Source organism: Mustelus asterias, chromosome 3 (genome assembly GCF_964213995.1).
Source record: "Mustelus asterias chromosome 3, sMusAst1.hap1.1, whole genome shotgun sequence".
Lineage (NCBI taxonomy): Eukaryota > Metazoa > Chordata > Chondrichthyes > Carcharhiniformes > Triakidae > Mustelus > Mustelus asterias.
Genome location: NC_135803.1, coordinates 85,415,045 through 85,439,327, shown reverse-complemented (window position 1 = coordinate 85,439,327; position 24,283 = coordinate 85,415,045). Strand labels below are relative to the sequence as shown.

Here is a 24,283-nt window from a genome sequence, read left to right as displayed (position 1 = left end):
CCTTCAGTGTGATTTGAACAAGTTCAGTGAGTGGGCAAATGAATGGCAGATGCAGTATAATGTAGACATCTGTGAGGTTATTCGCTTTGGTAGCAAAAACGATTACTATCTGAATTGCCATTAGTTCGGAGATGGGAATGTGCAATGAGACCTGGTTGTCCTTATCCACTGGTCATTGAAAGTAAGCATGCAGGTGAACAGGCAGTAAAGGCAGCAAAATGGGATGAGGTCCTAAAAGCAGAATGCAGGCAGCTAGGAAGAAAGTTAAGAAATCGGACCTCAGAGGTAGTGATCTCAGGATTCCTACCGGTGCCACGTGCTAGTCAGAGTAGAAATGTCAGGATATATCAAATAAATACGTGGCTGAAGAGATGGTATCAGGGGGAGGGTTTCAGATTCCTGGGGCATTGGGACCGGTTCTGGGGGAGGTGGGACCTGTACAAATTGGACAGATTACACCTGGGCAGGACTGGGATTGATGTTCTAGGAGGAGTGTTTGCTAGAGCGGTTGGGGAGGGTTTAAACTAACATGCCAGGGGGATGGGAACCTATGTAAGGAGTCCGAGAAGGAGGGAGCAAGGACAAAATGTGGGGAGAAAGTTCCAACTATATCAACAATCAGGAAAAAAGTTAAAAGGAAGGAGAAGTCAGGAGATGTTATGAATGGAAGTGTTAGAATTCAAAAAGAAGGCACAAAAACTAGCATAAGGGCACTTTATCTGAATGCTCGTAGCATTCGAAACAAGGTAAATGAGTTGACAGCACAAATCATTGCAAACGAGTATGATTTGGTGGCCATTACAGATACATGGTTACAGGATGGTCAGGACTGGGAGTTAAATATCCAGGGGTATCAGACTGTTCGGAGAAACCGACAGGAAGGTAAGGGAGGTGGTGTAGCTCTGATATTTAAGGATGACATCAGGGCGGTAGTGAGAGATGATGTAGGTTCATAGAACATAGAACAGTACAGCACAGAACAGGCCCTTCGGCCCACGATGTTCTGCCGAGCTTTATCTGAAACCAAGATCAAGCTATCCCACTCCCTATCATCCTGGTGTGCTCCATGTGCCTATCCAATAACCACTTAAATGTTCCTAAAGTGTCTGACTCCACTATCACTGCAGGCAGTCCATTCCACACTCCAACCACTCTCTGCATAAAGAACCTACCTCTGATATCCTTCCTGTATCTCCCACCATGAACCCTATAGTTATGCCGCCTTGTAATAGCTCCATCCACCCGAGGAAATAGTCTTTGAATGTTCAATCTATCTATCCCCTTCATCATTTTATAAACCTCTATTAAGTCTCCCCTCAGCCTCCTCCGCTCCAGAGAGAACAGCCCCAGCTCCCGCAACCTTTCCTCATAAGACCTACCCTCCAAACCAGGCAGCATCCTGGTAAATCTCCTCTGCACTCTTTTCAGCACTTCCACATCCTTCCTATAGTGAGGTGACCAGAACTGCACACAATACTCCAAATGTGGTCTCACCAAGGACCTGTACAGTTGCAGCATAACCCCACGGCTCTTAAACTCCAACCCCCTGTTAATAAAAGCTAACACACTATAGGCCTTCTTCACAGCTCTATCCACTTGAGTGGCAACCTTTAGAGATCTGTGGATATGGACCCCAAGATCTCTCTGTTCCTCCACGGTCTTCAGAACCCTACCTTTGACCCTGTAATCTACATTTAAATTAGTCCTACCAAAATGAATCACCTCATATTTATCAGGGTTAAACTCCATTTGCCATTTTTCAGCCCAGCTTTGCATCCTATCTATGTCTCTTTGCAGCCTACAACAGCCCTCCACCTCATCCACTACTCCACCAATCTTGGTGTCATCAGCAAATTTACTGATCCACCCTTCAGCCCCCTCCTCTAAGTCATTAATAAAAATCACAAAGAGCAGAGGACCAAGCACTGATCCCTGCGGCACTCCGCTAGCAACCTGCCTCCAATCCGAAAATTTTCCATCCACCACCACCCTCTGTCTTCGATCAGACAGCCAGTTACCTATCCAATCGGCCAACTTTCCCCCTATCCCACACCTCCTCACTTTCATCATAAGCCGACCATGGGGGACCTTATCAAACGCCTTACTAAAATCCATGTATATGACATCAACTACCCTACCTTCATCAACACACTTAGTTACCTCCTCAAAAAATTCTATCAAATTTGTGAGGCACGACTTGCCCTTCACGAATCCATGCTGACTATCCCGGATTAATCCGCATCTTTCTAAATGGTCGTAAATCCCATCCCTAAGGACCTTTTCCATCAATTTACCAACCACCGAAGTAAGACTAACCGGTCTATAATTACCAGGGTCATTTCTATTCCCTTTCTTAAACAGAGGAACAACATTCGCCATTCTCCAGTCCTCTGGCACCATCCCCGTGGACAGCGAGGACCCAAAGATCAAAGCCAAAGGCTCTGCAATCTCATCCCTTGCCTCCCAAAGAATCCTAGGATACATTTCATCAGGCCCAGGGGACTTATCGACCTTCAGTTTATTCAAAACTGCCAGGACATCCTCCCTCCGAACATCTATTTCCTCCAGCCTATTAGCCTGTAACACCTTCTCTTCCTCAAAAACATGGCCGCTCTCCTTGGTGAACACTGAAGAAAAGTATTCATTCATCACCTCGCCTATCTCAACTGACTCCATACACAAGTTCCCACTACTGTCCTTGACCGGCCCTAACCTCACCCTGGTCATTCTTCTATTCCTCACATAAGAGTAAAAAGCCTTGGGGTTCTACGGAAAAAAAAAAGGTTGAATCCATTTGAGTGGAAATTAGAAATAGTAAGGAGAAAAAAATCACTGATAGGCGTAATCTATAGGCCGCCAAATAATGACATAATGGTGGGGAGAGAAATAAACAAAGAAATAACTGATGCATGTAAAAATGGTACCGCAATTATCATGGGGTATTTTAATCTACATATCAATTGGTCAAACCAGGTCGGTCAAGGCAGCCTTGAGGAGGAGTTCATAGAATGTATTCGCGATAGCTTCCTTGAACAGTATGTAATGGAACCTACGAGGGAGCAAGTTATCCTAGATCTGGTCCTGTTTAATGAGACAGGAATAATTAATGATCTTGCAGTTAGGGATCCTCTCAGAAGAAGTGATCATGGTATGGTTGAATTTGAAATACAGATGAAGCATGAGAAGGTAAAATCCAATACCAGTGGCTTGTGCTTAAACAAAGGAGACTACAAAGGGATGAGGGAGACATTGGCAAAGGTAGACTGGGAGCAAAAACTTTCTGGTGGGACAATTGAGGAACAGTGGAGCACTTTCAAAGCGATCTTTCACAGTGCTCAGCAAAAGTCTATACCAGTGATAAGGAAGGACTGTAGAAAAAGAGATAATCAGCCATGGATATCTGAGGAAATAAAGGAGGGTATCAAATTGAAAGAAAATGCATACAAAGTGGCAAAGATTAGTGGGAACCTGGAGAATTGGGAAATCTTTAAAGGTCAGCAGAAAGCCATGAAAGAAGCTATAAAGAAAAGTTAGATGGATTACGAGAGTAAACTAGCTCAGAATATAAAAACAGATAGCAAAAGTTTCTACAAATATATAAAATGACAAAGAGTGGCTAAAATAAACATTGGTCCTTTAGAGGATGAAAAGGGGGATATAATAATTGGAAATGAGAAAATGGCTGAGGCATTGAACAGGTATTTTGTGTCGGTCTTCACAGTGGAAGACACAAATAACATGCCAAAAATTGATGACAGGAAGGCTATGGCTGGTGAAGACCTAAAAACTATCATTATCATGAAAGAGATAGTGTTGAGCAAGCTAATGGGGCTAAAGGTAGACAAGTCTCCTGGTCCTGATGGAATGCATCCCAGGGTACTAAAAGAGATGGTGGGAGAAATAGCAAATGCACTAGTGGTAATTCACCAAAATTCACTGGACTCTGGGGTGGTTCCTGCAGATTGGAAAATAGCAAATGTGACGCCACTGTTTAAAAAAGGAGGTAGACAAAAGGCAGGTAACTACAGGCCGGTTAGCTTAACAATTGTAGTAGGGAAAATGCTTGAATGTATCATCAAAGAAGAAATAGCGAGACATCTGGATATAAATTGACTCGTTGGTAAAACGCAGCATGGGTTCATGAAGGGCAGATCATGTTTGACTAATTTGGTGGAATTCCTGAGAACATTACATGTGCAGTGGACAATGGGGAACCTGTGGATGTGGTGTATCTGGATTTCCTGAAGGCATTTGACAAGGTGCTGCACCAAAGACTGCTACATAAGATATAGGTGCACGGTGTTACGGGTTTTGGATTAACATGGATAGAAGATTGGTGAACTAACAGAAAACAAAGAGTGGGGGTAAATGGGTGCTTTTCTGGTTGGCGATCAGTGGCGTGCCTCAGGGATCAGTGTTGGGACCGCAATTGTTTATGATTTACATAGATGATTTGGAGTTGGGGACCAAGTGTAGTGTGTCAAAATTCGCAGATGACACTAAGATGAGTGGCAGAGCAAAGTGTGCAGAGGATGCTGAAATTCTGCAAAGGGACATAGATAGTCTAAGTGAGTGGGCGAGAGTCTGGCAGATGGAGTACAATGTTGGTAAATGTGAGGTCATCCATTTTGGTAGGTATAACAGCAAAATGGACTATTATTTAAATGGTAAATAATTGCAGCATGCTGCTGTGCAGAGGGACCTGAATATCCTTGTGCAAGAATCACAAGGAATTGGTTTGCTGGTGCAGCAAGTAATTAAGAAAGCAAATGGAATTTTGTCCTTCTTTGCTAAAGGGATGGAGTTTAAGAAAAGCGAGATTATGTTGCAGCTGTATAAGGTGCTGGTGAGGCCACACCTGGAGTACTGGGTACGGTTTTGGTTTCCTTACTTGAGAAAGGATATACTGACACTGGAGGGGGTGCAGACGAGATTCACTAGGTTGATTCCGGAGTTGAGAGGGTTGGCTTATGAGGAGAGACTGAGTAGACTGGGGTTATACTCATTGGAATTCAGAAGAATGAGGGGAGATCTTATAGAAACATGTAAGATTATGAAGGGAATAGATAAGATAGAAGCAGGGAAGTTGTTTCCACTGGCAGGTGAAACTAGAACTAGGGGCATGGCCTCAAAGTAAGGGGGAGCAGATTTAGGACTGAGTTGAAGAGGAACTTCTTCACACAAAGGGTTGTGAATCTGTGGAATTCCCTGCCCAGTGAAGCAATTGAGGCAACCTCATTGAATGTTTTTAAGGCAAGGATAGATAAATTTTTGAACAGTAAAGGAATTAAGGGTTATGGTGAGTGGGCAGGTAAGTGGAGCTGAGTCCACGAAAAGATCAGCCATGATCTTATTGAATGGCAGAGCAGGCTCGAGGAGTCAGATGGCTTACTCCTGCTCCAAGTTCTTATGTTCTTAAATGGTATGTTGGCCTTCATAGCGACAGGATTAGAGTACAGGAGCAGGGATGTATTGGTGCAATCACACCTGGAATATTCATGTAGTTTTGGTCTCTTTGGCTGAGGAAGGATGCTTCTGCTTTTGATTTATTATTTATTTATGATTTGTTAGTAGACAGTGCAAAGTATTGTTTCTTCATGCTGTACAGACAAAGCATACCATACATAGAGAAAAAATGGAGAGGGTGCAGAATGTCGTGTTACAGTCATAGCTGGAGTGTAGACAAATATCAACTGAATATGAGGTAGGTCTATTTAAAGTTGATGGCAGCAGGGAAGAAGCTGGAGTTGGTTGGTACGTGATGCCAGACTTTTGTATCTTTTTCCCAACGGAAGAAGGTGGAAGAGAGTATGTCCGGGGTGCGTGGGATCCTTGATTATGCTGGCTGCTTTTCTGAGGTAGCGGGTAGTGTAGACAGAGTCATTGGATGGGAGGTTGGTTTGCATTATGCTCTGGGCTTTGTTCACAACCCTTTGTAGTCTTGGACAGAGCAGGAGCCATACCAAGCTGTGATACAACCAGAAAGGATGTTTTCTATGGTGCATATGTAAAAGTTGGTGAGAGTTGTGGGAGACATGCCAAATTTCCTTCGCCTCCTGAGAAAATTGGTGGGCTTTCTTAGCGCTCCAGAATGAGTGCAGTGAAGGTTTACCAAACTGATCCCAGGATGGCAGGACTGAAGTATGAGTCACGATTGAGTTGGTTAGGATTATATTCGCTAGAGTTTAGAAGAATATAAACCTATAAAATTCTAACAGCACATCAGGGTAGATGCAGGAAGATGTTCCCAATTGTGGGGATGTCCAGAACCATCGGTCATGGTCTTAAGGATGTGGGGTAAACCATTTAGGATTCAGGAGAGGAGAAATTTCTTCAGCCAGAGAGTGGTCAGGCTGTGGAATTCGCTACCACACAAAGTCGTTGAGGTCAAAACATTTTCAAGAAGGAGTTAGATATAACACCTGGGATGAAAGGGACAACAAATATTGGAAGAAGGTGGGATCAGAGTTGGATCATCAGCCATGATCATAATCAATGGTGGAGCAGTTTTGAAGGGCCAAATGGCCTACTCCTGCGCCTATTTTCTCTGTACGTTTACACTAACAACCAATTGAAGATTATTAGCCAGGCTCACAATGTCACTCACACTTGCCAAGCTACACATATTCACATGCAGGAGCCTGTCTTCTGCAGTTTAAAGGAACATATCCAGATATTGCACCTTTTTTCAATAAACAGAATTCTGGAGGACAATGGCTCCCTGGTGCATTCACCATAACAGCATCTTAACCAATCAGAGCTAACTTGCCAACCAATCAGCACCCTTTTTATCATGCAGTATACATTGTTCTTCTCTTTGAAATTTGGCATTCTTCTGTCTGTCCTGATGGACAGCAAGATGAAAAGCATCAATAGCATGGTCTCATTTTTCAGCAATTTCTATTTTTCAATTTTTATGAGTCAGCAACCTTTTGCATTTCTACCCTCATGATTGAATTATGAGAATCCAAATTGATGAAAGTAAAAGAAAGCCTTCTGTTCCACTCTCAAATTGTGGGGCATCACTTGTTGGGTAGTCTTCCTCATTGACTTGTACTCACCAAACATCCTCATTATCAGAAACTGGATCCCAATTGCAAATGATTTTTCTTCTTGTCTCACCACTCTAGAAAATAGAAGAAAAACAAGAATTCAGTTCTTCAAATTTGTTCATCTGATCATAGCATGTGATCAATGCTTGGAACCAACTACCAATGTGCTGTCCACAGCTCTCTCCACTGTGAATTGCATTCACAGACTTTTCTCCTCTGTCCCACAGTCAGAATCATGGTAGTGAAGGAGGTCATTCAGTCCATCAAGTATGCACGAGCTCTCTGAAAGAGCATTCTACCCATTCTCACTCTCCTGCCTTATTCCTGTAACCTTACACATTTTTATCTTTTCAGATAGCAATCCAATTCCCTTTTGAACACCTCGATCGACCCTGCCTCCATCACCCTCTCAGGAAATTTGTTCCAAGCACCCTCTGAGTGAAAAATTCCTCACATCACTTATATTCCTTTTGCCCATTATTTTGAATCTGTGCCCACTAGTTCTTGATGTTCTGCTGAGAGGGAATGGTTTCCCACTATTTACCCTGACAATACCCCTCGGGACCTTGAATAACTATCAAGTCAGCTCTAAGCTTTCTTTTCTCCAAGGAAAACAATCCCAACCTCTCTGTTCTTTATCCCTGGAATCGTTCTTGTGAATCAGTTCAGTACTTTCTCCAATGCCTTCACATCCTTCCTCAAGTAAGACTGGACACAGTATTCCTGATGACGCCTGACTAGCATAAGAGCAAAATAAAAGTAAAATATTGCAGATGCTGGAAATCGGAAATAAAAACAGAAAATGCTGAAAATTTCATCAGATTTGGCAGCATCTGTGGAGAAAGAGACAGAGTTAAGGTTTTGAGTCCATCTGGTTCTTCTTCAGAGCTAAAGAGAGGGAGAAATGTGATGGATTTTATACTGTTTAAGAAAGGTTGGAGAAAAACAGCAGGTCAGGGATAGGTGGGAGATAGGAGAGATTTAACAAAGATTTTATGGGCATAAGATAAGGGGATTGTAAACGGTAGTGTTAAAGACTAACAAAAGTGCTGGTACTGGTATAAAGGTAAATTAGCAGAATGTATTAATAGCAGATCAAAGGTCAGCATTCAGTGAAATAAAAACGTAAGAACAAATGACAGATGGTCCTGTGGGGATGGTGGGGGGCATTGGGACAAAAAGAAAAGAACAAAAGGAGGTCAAGATCTCCATCTTGAAAATTCATGGTCTGAAGTTGTTAAGTTAATGTCAAGTCTGGAGGAGTGGAAAGTGCCGAAAAGGAAGATGAGGTGCCATTCCTACATTTTGTGTTAGGCTTCCCTGGAGCACTGTAGCACACCAAGGATGAACATGTGGGCACAAAGCAAGATGATGAGTTGAAATAGCGAACAGGTCCAATCCTGACTTTGGTATCAAAGCAGCCAACAAAGGAGGTGCTTTTATTGTCTGGCATACTGACCTCTACATCGCAGAGGCTGAACAACAATTCTCAGATGCTTCCTCTTACCTCCCTTGGACCATGATCCCACAACTGAGCATTAAGCCATTGTTTCCAAGACTGTCAGTGACCTAATCTCCTCCAGAGATCTTCCCTCCACAGCTTTTAACTTCACAGACGCCCATTCCCACACAGTTTGCTTCTATATCCTTTCCAAAATCCACAAACAGGACTGTCCTGGTAGGCCCATAGATCTGCCTGTTCCTGCCCCATGGAACTCATTTCCTTCTATAAAGAAGCAAATTACTGTGGATGCTGGAATCTGAAAGCAAAAAAGAAAATGCAGGGAAATCTCAGCAGGTCCGGCAGCATCTGTAATGAGGGAAAAGAGCTGATGTTTCGAGTTCAGATGACCCTTTGTCAAAGCTAAAAGGCATAGAAAATGGGAGATACTTACATTGTGGGGTGACGGAATGAAAGATGAGTCATAGCCACAAAAACAAGGAGAAAGGCTGCTAATGACAGTCCATAGAGAGAATAGAAGATGTGAAAGGCCAAATGGCAGAGACGTTAAAATCAGAGGGACAGATGACGATGTGGGGGGAGGGGGGAGATGGATGGGAGAGAGATAAAATTGAGAAAAATGGGGAAAAGGGAAGCAAAGGGGGAGAAAAGGTAAGAAAAGGGGGGATAAAATAGGGGAAAGAGTGGTGGGGGTAAGAAAAATAAAGACAGTAAAGAAATAAAAGATAGAGAACAGTTAAAAAATTAAATCAGATGAAAACAAAGGGGTCGAGGTGGGATAGAGCTAATCATCTGAAGTGTTGAATTTGATGTTGAGACCGGAAGGCTGTAACATGCCTAGCCGGAAGACGAGATGCTGTTTCTCCAGTTTGCGTTGAGCTATACTGGAACATTGCAACAAGCCAAGGACAGACATGTTGGCATGGGAGCAGGGTTGTGTGTTAAAATGGCAAGCAACGGGAAGGTCAGGGTCCTGACTGCACACAGACCGATCAGCAAAACGATTACCCAGTCTACGTTTGGTCCCTCCAATATAGAGGAGACCACATTGAGAGCAGCGAATGCAATAGACCAAATTGAAAGAGGTGCAAGTGAAACACTGCTTAACCTGGAATGAGTGTTTTGTACCTTGAATGATAGGCATGGAAGAGATAAAGGGCAGGTGTTACACCTTCTGCGATTGCATGGGTAAGTGCCATGGGTAATGGGAGAGGTGTTGGGAATAGTGGAGGAGTGGACTAGTTTATCCCAGTGGGAACGGTCTCTGCGGAATGCTGACAGAGGGAGTGAAGGGAAGATGTGTTTAGTGGTGGCATCACGCTGGAGTTGGTGAAAATGGCGGAGGATTATGCTTTGCAGATGGAGGCTGGTGGGGTAAAATGTGAGAACAAGGGGGTCTCTATCCTTGTTATGGGAGGGAGGAGAGGGGGGGTGAGGGTTATGGCGTGGGAGATGGACTGCATGCTGTTGAAGGCCTTGTTTTGTTTTCATAGAATCATATAGCCAACACCTCTCCCTACAGTGCAGAAGGAGGCCATTCGGCCCATCGAGTCTGCACCGACCACAATCCTACCAAGGCCCTATCCCCATAACCCCACTTATCCACCCTGCTAATCCACCTGACACTAGGGGTTAATTTACCATGGCCAATGCACCTAGTTTGCACATCTTTGGACTGTGGGAGCACCCAGGGAAAACTTACGTAGACACGGGAAGAACATGCAAACTCCACACAGACAGTGACCCGAGGCCGGAATTGAACCCGGGTCCCTGGCGCTGTGAGGCAGCAGTGCTAACCACTGTGCCACCGTGCCATGATTTAATTTATTATTGTCACATGTATTAGCAAACAGTCTTGCATGCGAAACAGAGAGAGCATACCGTTTATTAAGAAGGAAATGACAGAGCAGAATGTGTAGTGTTACAGTTATAGCTAGGGTGCAGAGAAAGATCAACTTAATGCAAGGTAGGTCCATTCAAAAGTCTGATGGCAGCAGGGAAGAATCTGTTCTTGAGTTGGTTGGTACGTGACCTCAGACTTTTGTATCTTTTTCCCGGTGGAATAAGATAGAAGACAGAATGTCCAGGCTGTTTGGGGTCGCTGATTATGCTGGCTGCTTTGCTGAGGCAGCGGGAAGTGTAGTCTGAGTTAATAGATGGGAGGCTGGTTTGCGTGATGGATTGGGCTACATTCACGACCTTTTGTAGTTTCTTGCTGTCTTGGGCAGAGCAGGAGTCATACCAAGCTGTGATACAACCAGAAAGAATGCATTCTACGGTGCATCTGTAAAAGTTGGTGAGAGTCGTAGCTGACATGCTAAATTTCCTTAGTCTTCTGAGAAAGTAGAGGCGTTGGTGGGCTTTCTTAATTATAGTGTTAGCATGAGCTTCTTAACCACAGGCTTGGAGGGCCGAAGGGCCTGTTTCCTGTGCTGTACTGTTCTTTGTTCTTCGTGACCTCTTGCTCAAAACGGGCGTAGAATGCATTGAGTTCATCAGCGATTTTACATGCCTTCATCTTGTAGCCTGTTATGTCTTGCAGACCTTGCCATAGTCGGCGGGGTCTGTGTGGCTAGCCTGGGACCCTAGCTTGGTCTGGTACTATCTTTTGGCATCTTTGATGGATCTCCTTAGATCGTATCCAGCTTTCCTGTATAGGTCAGGACTGTCAACAACCATAGGTGGGAAACCACGGTTGAGGAAGGAAGAGCACATATTAGAAGCACCACTTTGGAAAGTCGCATCATCAGAACAAGTGCGATGGAGGCAAAGGAGCTAAGAGAAAGGGATGGAGTCCTTACAGGATGTAGGTGAGAAGAGCTGTAGTCCAGATAGCTGTGGGTCTCAGTGGGCTTGTAATGAATATTGGTAGATAGTCTATTGCTGGAAATAGAGACAGAAAGGTCAAGGAAGGAAAGGGAAGTGTCTGAGGTGAACCAGGTAAAGATGATGGAGGGGTGGAAACGCGAAGCGAAATTGAACCGAACTTTCTGCTTTTCACTCCCTCAGGTCCAAGCCCGACTTTGTCATCAAACCTGCCGACAAAGGGGGTGCTGTTGTCGTCTGGCATGCTGACCTCTGCCTCGCAGAGGCGGAGCACCAACTCTCAGATACTTCCCCCTATTTCCCCCTGGACTCACCCTGCATTCTTTAAGGACTCCGTCCCTTTCTCTCAGCTCCTTTGCCTCCATCGCATTTGTTCCAATGATGCCACTTCCCAAAGTGACGCTTGTAATATGTGTTCCTTCTTTCTCAACTGTGGTTTCCCACCTAAAGTTGTTGACAAGGCCCTCAACAACGTGCGGTCCATCTCCCGTGCCATAACCCTTACCCCCTCCCCTCCCTCCCAGAACAAGGATAGAGTCCCCCTTGTTCTCACATTTCACCCCACCAGCCTCTGCATGTAAAGCATTATTCTCCACCATTTTCACCAACTCCAGCGTGATGCCACCATTAAACACATTTTCCCTTCACTTCCTCTGTCAGCATTCCGCAGAGACCGTTCCCTCCAGGATAACCTAGTCCACTCCTCCACGATACCCAACACCTCTCCTATCACCCATGGTACCTTCCCATGGAATCGAAGGTGTAACACCTGCTCCTTTACCTCTTCCTACGCTTATCATCCAAAACACTCATTCCAGGTTTAGCAGCCTCTTGTACCTCTTTCAATTTTGTCTATTGCATTTGCTGCTGCCAATGTGGTCTCCTCTATATCAGAGACTGAACGTAGACTGGGTGATCGCTTTGTTGAGCACCTTCGGTCTGTGTGCAATCAGGACCCTGACCTTGCCATTGCTCGGCATTTTAACGCACAATCCTGCTCCCCTGCCAATATGTCTGTCCTTGCCTGCTGCAATGTTCCAGTGAAGCTCAACGCAAACTGGAGGAACAGCGTCTCATCTTCTGGTTAGGCATGTTACAGCACGTTACTTATTCAACAAATTCAGATTAGCTCTACCCCACCTCGACCCCTTTGTTTTCATTTTATTTTTAACTGGTCTCTACTTTTTATTTCTTTATTGTCTTTCTCTCCACCCCCACTCTTACCCCAATTTTACCCTTTTCTTCCCTTTTCTCCCCCATTGCCCCATTTTTACCTCTCTCCCACCCAACTCCCCCCACATCTTTATCTGTCACAGCTTACCTTCTGATTTCAGATTCTCTGCCATTTGACCTTTCACAGCTTCCATTCTCTCAATGGACTGCCATTAGTAGCCTTTCTTCTTGTTTTTGTGACTATAACTCATCTTTTATTCGTTCACCCCACAGTATAAATATCTCCCACTTCCTATGTCTTGTAGCCTTGACAAAGGATCATCTGGACTCAAAACATCAGCTCTTTTCTCTCCTTACAGATGCTGCCAGAACTGCTGAAATTTCCAAGAATTTTCTCTTTTCATTTCTTTCATTCTTGTCTACATATTCTCTCCCCTTGTTCAGTCTCTTCCCAACTACTTTTGTGATTCCTCTAATGGCCTGCAACATATCAACAATTTCCAATTTCCTGTCCTTAGCCACCTCCTCTCACCATAGATGTCCAATCAGTCTACACCTCCAACCCCACCAGGATGGTCTGAGGGCTCTCTGCTTCTTCCTTGAACAGAAACATGAACAAAACCACCGCTCTCTCTGCCTAGTCAAACTTATTCTTACACTCACCAATTTCTCCTTTAACTTCTCTTGCATCCTGCAAAAAAAAACCTGTGGCTATGGGTACCTGCATGGACCCCAGTTACGCCTGTCTTTTTCTGTGGTATGTGGAGTATTTCTTGTTCCAGTTCTACTCAAGCCCAGTTATACAACTATTTTTCTGTTATATCTGTTCTGGGCAAAGGGTGGAGGGAAGAGCCTGGATGGGATGCTCTTTCGGTGAATGGGTGCAGACTCAATGGGCTGAATGGCCTCCTACTGAACTGTAGGGATTGTATAATCAATGACTGTATGGGTGCCACTTTATAGTCTAGTCTGGACTTAGAAAAATTTATTGATTTTGATTCCAATCTTCACCTCTCACCTTCAAATGGTCCATCTCTGACACTTTCTTTTCCTTCCTTGACCTCCCTGCCTCTATCTCTGATTATAGACTAGCCACCAATATTCATTACAACCCACTGACTCCTCGAGCTACAGATCTTCACACCGCACTTTCTGTAAGGCTCCATCCCATTCTTTCAGTTTCATCACCTCCGTTGCAACTGCTATGATGATGCCATCTTCCTGCCTTTTCCCTGAACTAAGAGTTACACCCCCACTGTGATTGATAGGGTGCTCAACCATGTCCAACCTATTTCCTGTACCTCTGCCCTCACCCCTTCCCCTTCCCCAGAAACATGATAGGGTCGCCCTTGTCCTCAGTTTTCATTTCACCAGCCTCCACATTCAAAGGATGAACCTTCTCCTTTTCCGCTAACTCCAGTGTGATGTCACCAGTAAACACATCCTCTCCTCACGCCACCATCGACATTCCGGAGGTACTGCTGACTCTGTGACACCCCAGTGCACGCTTTCATCACCCCAACTCCTCAACCCTTCCCATAGCACCTGCCTGTGGAATTGCAGAAGGTGCAAGACCTCAAAGAGTCATAGAGGTTTACAGCATGGAAACAGGCCCTCCGGCCCAACTTGTCCATGCTGCTCCTTTTTTTAACTCCTAAGCCAGTCCCCAATCGCCCGCGTTTGGCCCATATCCCTCGATATCCCACTTACCCTGTAACTGTCAAAATGCTTTTTAAAAGACAAAATTGTATCTGCCTCTACTACTACCTCTGGCAGCTTGTTCTAGACACTCACCACCCTCTGTGTGAAAAAATTGCCCTTCTGGACCCTTTTGTGTCTCTCCCCTCTCACCTTAAACCTATGCCCTCTAGTTTTAGACTCCCCTACCTTTGGGAAAAGATATTGACTACCGAGCTGATCTATGCCCCTCATTATTTTATAGACCTCTATAAGATCACCTGTCCCTTTACCTCCTTGCTTCTCACTGTCCAAGGGTCCAAACACTCCTTTCAAGTGAAGCAGCATTTATTCTCACACTCTTGGTGTAACCACCTTCAATTAGTCTACAGCATTCGCTGCTCCAAATGCAATCTCCTCTACATTGGGGAGACTAAACACAGACTGGTGATTGCTTTGCTGAACACCTACATTCAGCCCACAAGCATGACCCTGACCTTCTTGCCATTTTCCATTTCAACTCAGCATCTTGCTTTATGTCCATTCTTGGTCCGCTGCAATGCTCCAGTGAAGTCCAATGCAAACTGGAGGAACAATACCTCATCTTCCAGTTAGGCACTTTACAGCCTTCTGTAACATAAAAATGCACTGCAATTGACACAAAAGCAGACTGTAATTACAGCAGTAAAAACAGGAACTGCTGGAAAAGCACTGCAGTTCTGACAGCATTGCGGAGAGAGAATAGATCCTACGTTTCGAGTTAGGATGACCCTTCGTCAGAGCTGTAATTATAGCCTGGGTTCAAACATGGGCAAAAAAACTGAATTCCAGATATGAGGCGAGAGTGACAGCCCTTGACATCAAGGTCACATTTGATGGAGCAAAACTGGAATCAATGGGTAACAGGGGGCAAACTCTCCTCTGGTTGGTGTCATACCTGGCACATAGGAAGATGGTTGTGGTTGTGGAAGATCAGTCATCTCAACTCCAGGACATCTCTGCAGGAGTCCCTCAAGGTAGTGTCGGAGGCCCAACCATCTTCAGCTGCTTCATCAATGACCTTCCCTCCATCATAAGGTCAGAAGTGGAAATGTTTGCTGATGATTGCGCAATGTTCAGCACTATTGGCTACTCCTCAGATACTGAAACAGTCCATGTTCAAATTCAACAAGATCTGGACAATATCCAGGTTTGGGCTGAAATGTGGCAAGTAACATTCACACCACACAAATATCAGGCAATGACAATCACCAATGAGAGACACTTTAACCACTGCCGTTTGACATTCAATGGTGTTACCATCACTGAATCCTCCACTGTCAACATCCTTGGGGGTTACCATTCACCAGAAATTCAACTGGACTCACCACATAAACACAGTGGCTACAAAAGAAGGTCAGAGGCTAGGAATATTGCGGTGAGTAACTCACCTCTGACCCCCCCAAATCTTTTGCACCATCTACAAGGCACAAGTCAAGAGTATGATGGAATACTCTCCACTTGCATGGATGGGTGCAGCTCCAACAACACTCAAGAAGCTTGACACCATCCAGGAGAAAGCAGCCCACTTGATTGGCACCACATCTACAAACATCCATTCCCTCTACCACTGCTGCTCAGTAGCAGCAGTGTGCACTATCTACAAGATGCACTGCAGAAATTCACCAAAGATCCTTAGACAATAGCTTCTAAACCCACAACCACAATAAGGACAAGGGCAGCAGATACATGGGAACACCAGAAAATACGGACACATGGTATTGAGGGTGATTTTGTGGTTTGGATCAGGAATTGGCTAGCTGTAAGAAAACAAAGGGTGGTGGTTGATGGGAAATATTCATCCTGGAGTTCAGTTACTAGTGGTGTACCGCAAGGATCTGTTTTGGGGCCACTGCTGTTTGTCATTTTTATTAATGACTTGGATGAGGGCGTGGAAGGATGGATTAGTAAATTTGTGGATGACACTAAAGTCGGTGGAGTTGTAGACAGTGCGGAGGGAAGTGGCAGGTTACAGAGGGACATAGATAAGCTGCAGAGCTGGGCTGAGAGGTGGCAAATGGAGTTTAATGTGGAAAAGTGTGAGGTGATTCACTTTGGAAGGAGTAACAGGAATACAGAGTACTGGGCTAATGGTAAGATACTTGGTAGTGTGGTTGAACAGAGGGATCTGGGTGTCCATGTGCATAGATCCCTGAAAGTTGGCACCCAGGTTGATAGGGTTGTTAAGAAGGCGTACGGTGTGTTAGCTTTTATTGGTAGAGGGATTGAGTTTCGGAGCCAGGAGGTCATGCTGCAACTGTACAAAACTCTGGTGTGGCCGCATTTGGAGTATTGCGTACAGTTCTGGTCGCTGTATTATAGGAAAGATGTGGAAGTGTTGGAAAGGGTGCAGAGGAGATTTACCAGGATGTTGCCTGGTATGGTGGGAAAATCGTATGAGGAAAGGCTGAGGGGCTTGAGGTTGTTTTCGTTAGAGAGAAGAAGGTTAAGAGGTGACTTAATAGAGGCATACAAGATGATCAGAGGATTAGATAGGGTGGATAGTGAGAGCCTTTTTCCTCAGATGGTGTTGGCTAGCACGAGGGGACATAGCTTTAAATTGAGGGGTGAGAGATATAGGACAGATGTTAGAGGTAGGTTCTTTACTCAGAGAGTAGTAAGGGTGTGGAATGCCCTGCCTGCAGCAGTGGTGGACTCGTCAACATTGAGAGCGTTCAAGTGGTTATTGGATAAACATATGGATGATATTGGAATAGTGTAGATTAGAGGGGCTTTAGATTGGTACCACTGGTCGGCGCAACATCGAGGGCCGAAGGGCCTGTACTGCGCTGTAATGTTCTATGTTCTATATACCACCACCTGCAAGTTCCCCTCCAAGCCACTCACCATCCTGACTTGGAACTATATCGCTGTTCCTTCGCAGTCACTGCGTCAAAATCCTGGAATTTCCTCCCTAATGGCATTGTGTGTCAACCAAAGGCACGAGGACTGCAACGTTTCAAGAATTAAAGAAGGCAGCTCACCATCTTCTCATGGGCTACTAGTGATGGGCAATAAATATTGGCCAGCCAGTGATGTCCATGTCCCATAAATGAATTTAAAAATGCTTCTATAAATCTATATAAAAAGTTTAGTGAAGACCAATGTAGGTCCCTAACAGTCTAGAACAGGAGAATTTATATAGAGAACAAAGAAATGGCAGAGCAGATGAAACAAAAATTGATGGTGTTGTTGACTGAGGAGGATATTCTGAGCCGACAGACTGATATTAATAAATTGCTAAATTGGGCAGAGCAATCAATGGCAGATGCAATTTAATCCTGATCAGTGTGAGGTGATGTATTTTGGGAGGTCTCATAAGAAGAGGATATGCACAATGAACAGTAGGTCACTAAGGAGTATTGCGGAACAAAGGAACCTTGGGGTACAAGTCCATAGATCCCTGAAGGTGGCAGCACAAGTAGATAGGGTGGTAAAGAAGGTATACAGAATGCTTGACTTCATTAGCCGGGGCATAGAATAGAAGAGCAGGGGGGTCTTGGTACAACTTTGTAAAATATTGATTAGGCCATAGATGGAGAAAGTATTGTGTGCAGTTCTGGTCACCACAATATTGGAAGGACATGATTGCATTGGAGAGGGTGTAGAGGAGATTCACCAGGATGTTTCCTGGAATGGAAAGTTTCAGCTTTGAGGAAAGACTGGATAGGCTAGGTTTGTTTTCCCTGGAGCAGTGCAGGCTGAGGGGGGATCCGATAGAGTATACAAAATTATGAGAGGCATAGATAGGGTAGATTATAAGAATCTTCACAGAGGAAGGCACATAACTTCCCAGAAATGCTTAGGAATCAGTGCCTAGTAAGAAGGAGGAATTGGAGAAATTAATATTACTAAAGAAATAGTTCTTGACAAACACACCTGAAACTGCAGAGAGAACTCTTCAGCCAATAAATCCACACAGCCTGATAATCTACATCCCAGGGTACTAAAGGAGGTAGCCATGGAAATAGTGAATATGTTGGTTGTCAGCTTTGAAAATCCTGAAGTTTCTGGAACAGTCCTGGCAGATTATAGGGTGACAAATGTAGCCACAATATAAAAAAGGAGGGAGGGAGAAAGTAGGGAATTACAGACCGGTTAGCCGAACATCAGTAGTAGGGAAAATGCTAGAGTCTGTTTTAAAGGATGTGATAAGAGAGACACTTAGAAAATATCAACGTGATTAGACAAAGTCAACATAGATTTATGAAAAATAAATCATGCTGGACAAACCTACTGGGGTTTATTTTGAGGATGTATTTAGCAAAATAAATCAGGGTGAACCAGGGTGAATTTGAATTTTCAAAAAGTTTTTGATAATGTCATATATAAGAGATTAATGTGCAAAATTAAGTGCATGGGATTGGGGATAATATATTGGCATGGATTGAGAATTGGTTAACAAACAGGAAAAGGAGAGTAGGAATAAATGCCAAGCAGTGATTAATGCGCTCCTGCAGCCAACAGTGCTTGCACCCCAGCTATTCACAATATACATCAATGATTTCGATGAGGGAACCAAAAGCAATATTTCCAAGTTTGCTGATGGCATGAAACTTGGTGGGAACGTGAATGATGAGGATATTAAGAGGCGACTGAGACAAGTTAAGTGAGTGGGCAAATACATGGCAGACAGTGGTGGCACAGTGGTTATCACTGCTGCCTCACAGCACGAGGGACCTGGATTTGCTTCCCGGCGTGGGTCACTGTCTGTGTGGAGTCAGCACATTCTCCCCATGTCTGCATGGGTTTCCTCTGTGTACTCTGGTTTCTTCCCACAGTCTGAAAGACATGCTGGTTAGGTGCATTGGCCATGCTAAATTCTCCCTCAGTGACCCGAACAGGCGCCAGAGTGTGGTGACCAGAGGATTTTCACAGTAACTTCATTGCAGTGTTAATGTAAGCCTACTTCTGACACTAATAAATAAACTAAAACTTTAAAACCGTTTCGGGTAGAGAAACAGAGGGCAGAGTATTATTTAAATTGCATTAGATTGGGAAATATTGACAAACAAAGGGACCTGGGTATCCTTATACACCAATCGCTGAAAGTAAGCATGCAGGTATAGAAAGCAGTTAAGAAGGCAAATGGTATTTTGGTCTTCAGTGCAAGAGGACTTGAGTACAGGAGCAAGGATGTCTTACTGCTGCTCTACAGGGCATTGGTGAGACCACACCTGAAGTATTGTGTGCTGTTTTGGTCGCTCTACCAAAGAAAGGATATATTTGTCAAAGAGGGAGTGCAATAAAGAACATAGAACATAGAACATAGAACATTACAGCGCAGAACAGGCCCTTCGGCCCACGATGTTGCACCGACCAGTTAAAAAAAAACTGTGACCCTCCAACCTAAACCAATTTCTTTTCGTCCATGAACCTATCTACGGATCTCTTAAACGCCCCCAAACTAGGCGCATTTACTACTGATGCTGGCAGGGCATTCCAATCCCTCACCACCCTCTGGGTAAAGAACCTACCCCTGACATCGGTTCTATAACTACCCCCCCTCAATTTAAAGCCATGCCCCCTCGTGCTGGATTTCTCCATCAGAGGAAAAAGGCTATCACTATCCACCCTATCTAAACCTCTAATCATCTTATATGTTTCAATAAGATCCCCTCTTAGCCGCCGCCTTTCCAGCGAAAACAATCCCAAATCCCTCAGCCTCTCCTCATAGGATCTCCCCTCCATACCAGGCAACATCCTGGTAAACCTCCTCTGCACCCTCTCCAAAGCCTCCACATCCTTCCTGTAATGTGGGGACCAGAACTGCACACAGTACTCCAAGTGCGGCCGCACCAGAGTTGTGTACAGTTGCAACATAACGCTACGACTCCTAAATTCAATCCCCCTACCAATAAACGCCAAGACACCATATGCCTTCTTAACAACCTTATCTACTTGATTCCCAACTTTCAGGGATCTATGCACACATACACCTAGATCCCTCTGCTCCTCCACACTATTCAAAGTCCTCCCGTTAGCCCTATACTCAACACAACTGTTATTCCTACCAAAGTGAATTACCTCACACTTCTCCGCATTAAACTCCATCCGCCACCTCTCGGCCCAACTTTGCAACCTGTCTAAGTCTTCCTGCAAACTACGACACCCTTCCTCACTGTCTACCACACCACCGACTTTGGTGTCATCAGCAAATTTGCTAATCCACCCAACTATACCCTCATCCAGATCATTAATAAATATTACAAACAGCAGTGGCCCCAAAACAGATCCCTGAGGTACACCACTTGTAACCGCACTCCATGATGAATATTTACTATCAACCACCACCCTCTGTTTCCTATCCGCTAGCCAATTCCTGATCCAATTTCCTAGATCACCCCCAATCCCATACATCTGCATTTTCTGCAGAAGCCTACCATGGTGAACCTTATCAAACGCCTTACTAAAATCCATATATACCACGTCCACTGCCTTGCCCCCATCCACCTCCTTGGTCACTTTCTCAAAAAACTCAATAAGGTTAGTAAGGCACGACCTACCTGCCACAAAACCATGCTGACTATCACCTATCAATTCATTACTCTCCAAATAACTATAAATCCTATCCCTTATAATTTTTTCCAACATCTTGCCGACAACAGAAGTGAGACTCACCGGTCTATAATTCCCGGGGAAGTCTCTGTTCCCCTTCTTAAACAATGGGACAACATTCGCTAACCTCCAATCTTCTGGTACTATACCAGAGGCCAACGACGACCTGAAGATCAGAGCCAGAGGCGCTGCAATCACTTCTCTTGCCTCCCAGAGAATCCTTGGATAAATCCCATCCGGACCAGGGGATTTATCTAAGATTCACCAGACTGATTCCTAGGATGGCAGGAAGAGAGACTGGGTCAACTGGGACTGCATTCACTGGAATTTAGAAGAATGAGAGGAGATCTCATTGAAATATATAAACTTCTGACAGGGCTGGACGGACTGGATGCAGGGATGTTGTTCCCTCTGGCTGGGGGGCTGAGGTCAAGGAGTCAAAGTCTCAGGATACGGGGTAGGCCTTTAGAAGTGAGATGAAGTGAACCACAAGAGATGGGTGAGATCCTAAATGAATATTTCTCATCAGTATTTATTGTTGAGAAAAGCATGGATGTTAGGGAACTTGGGGAAATAAATTGTGATGTCTTGAGGAGTGTACATATTACAGAGAAGGAGGTGCTGGAAGTCTTAAAGCGCATCAAGATAGATAAATCCCCGGGACCTGATGAAGTGTATTTCAGGACATTATGGGAGGCGAGGGAGGAAATTGCAGGTTCCCTAGCAGAGATATTTGAATCATCGATAGTTATAGGTGAGGTGCCTGAAGATTGGAGGGTGGCAAATGTTGTGCCTTTGTCTCAAAAGGGCTGCAGGGAAAAGCCTGGGAACTACAGGCCGGTGAGCCTCACATCTGTGGTGGGTAAGTTGTTGGAAGGTATTTTGAGAGACAGGATCTACAGGCATTTAGAGACGCAAGGACTGATTAGGGACAGTCAGCATGGCTTTGTGAGTGGAAAATCGTGTCTCACAAATTTGATTGAGTTTTTTGAAGGGGTAACCAAGAAGGTAGATGAGGGCAGTGCAGTCGATGTCATCTATATGGACTTTAGCAAGGCCTTTGACAAGGTACCGCATGGTAGGTTGTTGCATAAGGTTAAATCTCACGGGATCCAGGGTGAGGTAGCTAAATGGATACAAAGTTCGCTTGATGACAGGTGGTTGTAGAGGGTTGCTTTTCAAACTGGAGTTCTGTGACCAGCGGTGTGGCTCAGGGATCAGTGCTGGGTCCACTGTTATTTGTCATTTATATTAATGATTTGGATGAGAATATAGGAGGCATGGTTAGTAGGTTTTACAGATGACACCAAGATTGGTGGCATAGTGGACAGTGAAGAAAGTGATCTCGGATTGCAACGGGATCTTGATCAATTGGGCCAGTAGGCTGACGAATGGCAGATGAAGTTAAATTTAGATAGATGCGAAGTGATGCATTTTGGTAGATTGAACCAGGGCAGGACTTACTCAGTTAATGGTAGGGCAATGGGGAGAATTACAGAACAAAGAGATTTAGGAGTACAGGTTCATACCTCCTTGAAAGTGGAGTCACAGGTGGACAGAGTGTGAAGAAGGCATTCAGCGTGCTTGATTTCATTGGTCAGAACATTGTGGTCACGACCCACGACAGCGCAGAGTCGCTGAGCAGAAACTGATAGCCAAGTTCCGCACACATGAGGATGGCCTAAACCAGGATCTTGGGTTTATGTCACACTGTCAGTAACCCACACAGCTTGCCTCCTGGACTTGCAGAATCTCACGAGCTATTCTGTCTGGAGACAATACACATCTCTTTAACCTGTGTTTAATGCTCCCTCCACTCACATTGTCTATACCTTTAAGACCTGGTTGGCTGTAGAGATTCGCATTCTAATCAGTATTCTGTAACTTGATTTTGTGTCTCTGTATGCCCTGTTTGAGAGCAGATATCCACTCCATCTGATGAAGGAGCAGCACTCCGAAAGCTAATGGCATTTGATTCCAAATAAACCTGTTGGACTTTAACCTGGTGTTGTTAAAACTCTTACAGAACATTGAGTACAGGAGTTGGGACGTCTTGTTGAAGTTGTACAAGACATTGGCAAGGCCACGCTAGGAATACTGTGTACAGTTCTGGTCACCCTATTATAGAAAGGATATTATTAAACTAGAAAGAGTGCAGAAAAGATTTACTAGGATGCTATCGGGACTTGATGGTTTGAGCTATAAGGAGAGGCTGGATAGACTGGGACTTTTTTCTCTGGAGCATAGAAGGCTGAGGGGTGATCTGAGAGATGTCTATAAAATAATGAGGGGCATAGATCAGTTAGATAGTCAATATCTTTTCCCAAAGGTAGGAAAGTCTAAAACTAGAGGGCATAGGTTTAAGGAGAGAGGGGAGAGATACAAAAGTGTCCAGAGAAGCAATTTTTTCACACAGAGGACGGCGAGTGTCTGGAACAAGCTGCCAGAGGTAGTAGTAGAGGCGGGATTTGCACTTAGATGACCTTGTTGATCCTTAAGAGGCCCGACTCTCTCCCTTGTTACTCTTTTGCCCTTTATGTATTTGTAGAAGCTCTTTGGATTCTCCTTTGCCTTATCTGTCAAAACAATCTCGTGTCCCCTTTTTGCCCTCTTGATTTCTCTCTTAACTCTACACCTACACCCCCTATACTCTTCAAGGGATTCACTTGATCCCAGCTGCCTGTGCATGTCATGTGCTTCCTTCTTCTTCTTGACCAGGGCCTCAGTATCCTGAGTCATCCAGGGTTCCCTACTTCTGCCAGCCTTGCCCTTCACTGTAAGAGGAATGTGCTTACTCTGAACCCTTTTGACACACTTTTGAAAGCCTCCCACTTACCAGACGTCCCTTTGCGTTCCCACAGACTCCCCCAATTAATGTTTGAAAGTTGCTGCCTGATTCCATCAAAATTGGCCTTGCCCCAATTTAGAATTTTAACTTTTGGGCCAGACCTATCATTCTCCATAGCTATCTTAAAACTAATAGAATTATGGTCACTGATCCCAAAGTGATCCCTCACTTCTGTCACCTGCCCTTCCTTATTTCCCAAGAGGAGGTCAAGTTTTGCCCCTCTCTAGTCGGGCCATCCACATACTGAATAAGAAATTCCTCCTGAATACACTCAACAAATCTTTCTCCATCCAACCCTCTAATACTATGGCTGTCCCAGTCAATGTTGGGAAAGTTACAATCCCCTACTATTACCACCCTATTTTTCTTGGAGCTATCTGTAATCTCCTTACATATTTGCTCCTCAATTTCCCACTGACTATTTGGGGGCCTAGAGTACAACCCTATCAAAGTGATTTCCCCCTTCTTATTTCTCAGTTCTACCCATGTAGACTCAGTGGCCGAACCCTCGGATATATCCCCTGTCAGTACTGCCGTGATGTTTTCCCTAAGTGCAACTCCCCTCCTCTCTCACCTCCTGTTCTATCTTTCTGGTAGCATATGTACCTTGGAACACTGAGCTGCCAGTCCTGTCCCTCCCTTAGCCAT

General features: G+C 44.5%; 1 protein-coding gene across 4 annotated transcripts in view; it reads right to left on the bottom strand.

Moving 5' to 3' along the window:
• Positions 1 to 24,283, bottom strand: part of LOC144491451 (solute carrier organic anion transporter family member 2A1-like) — a 450,593-nt gene that overhangs the window by 25,908 nt on the left and 400,402 nt on the right. For all 4 annotated transcript variants that reach the window (XM_078209279.1, XM_078209280.1, XM_078209282.1 and 1 more), the window contains one exon: positions 7,062 to 7,126. In XM_078209279.1, coding sequence (XP_078065405.1) covers positions 7,062 to 7,126 — 65 coding nt within the window. The remainder of the gene's footprint in view (positions 1 to 7,061; positions 7,127 to 24,283) is intronic.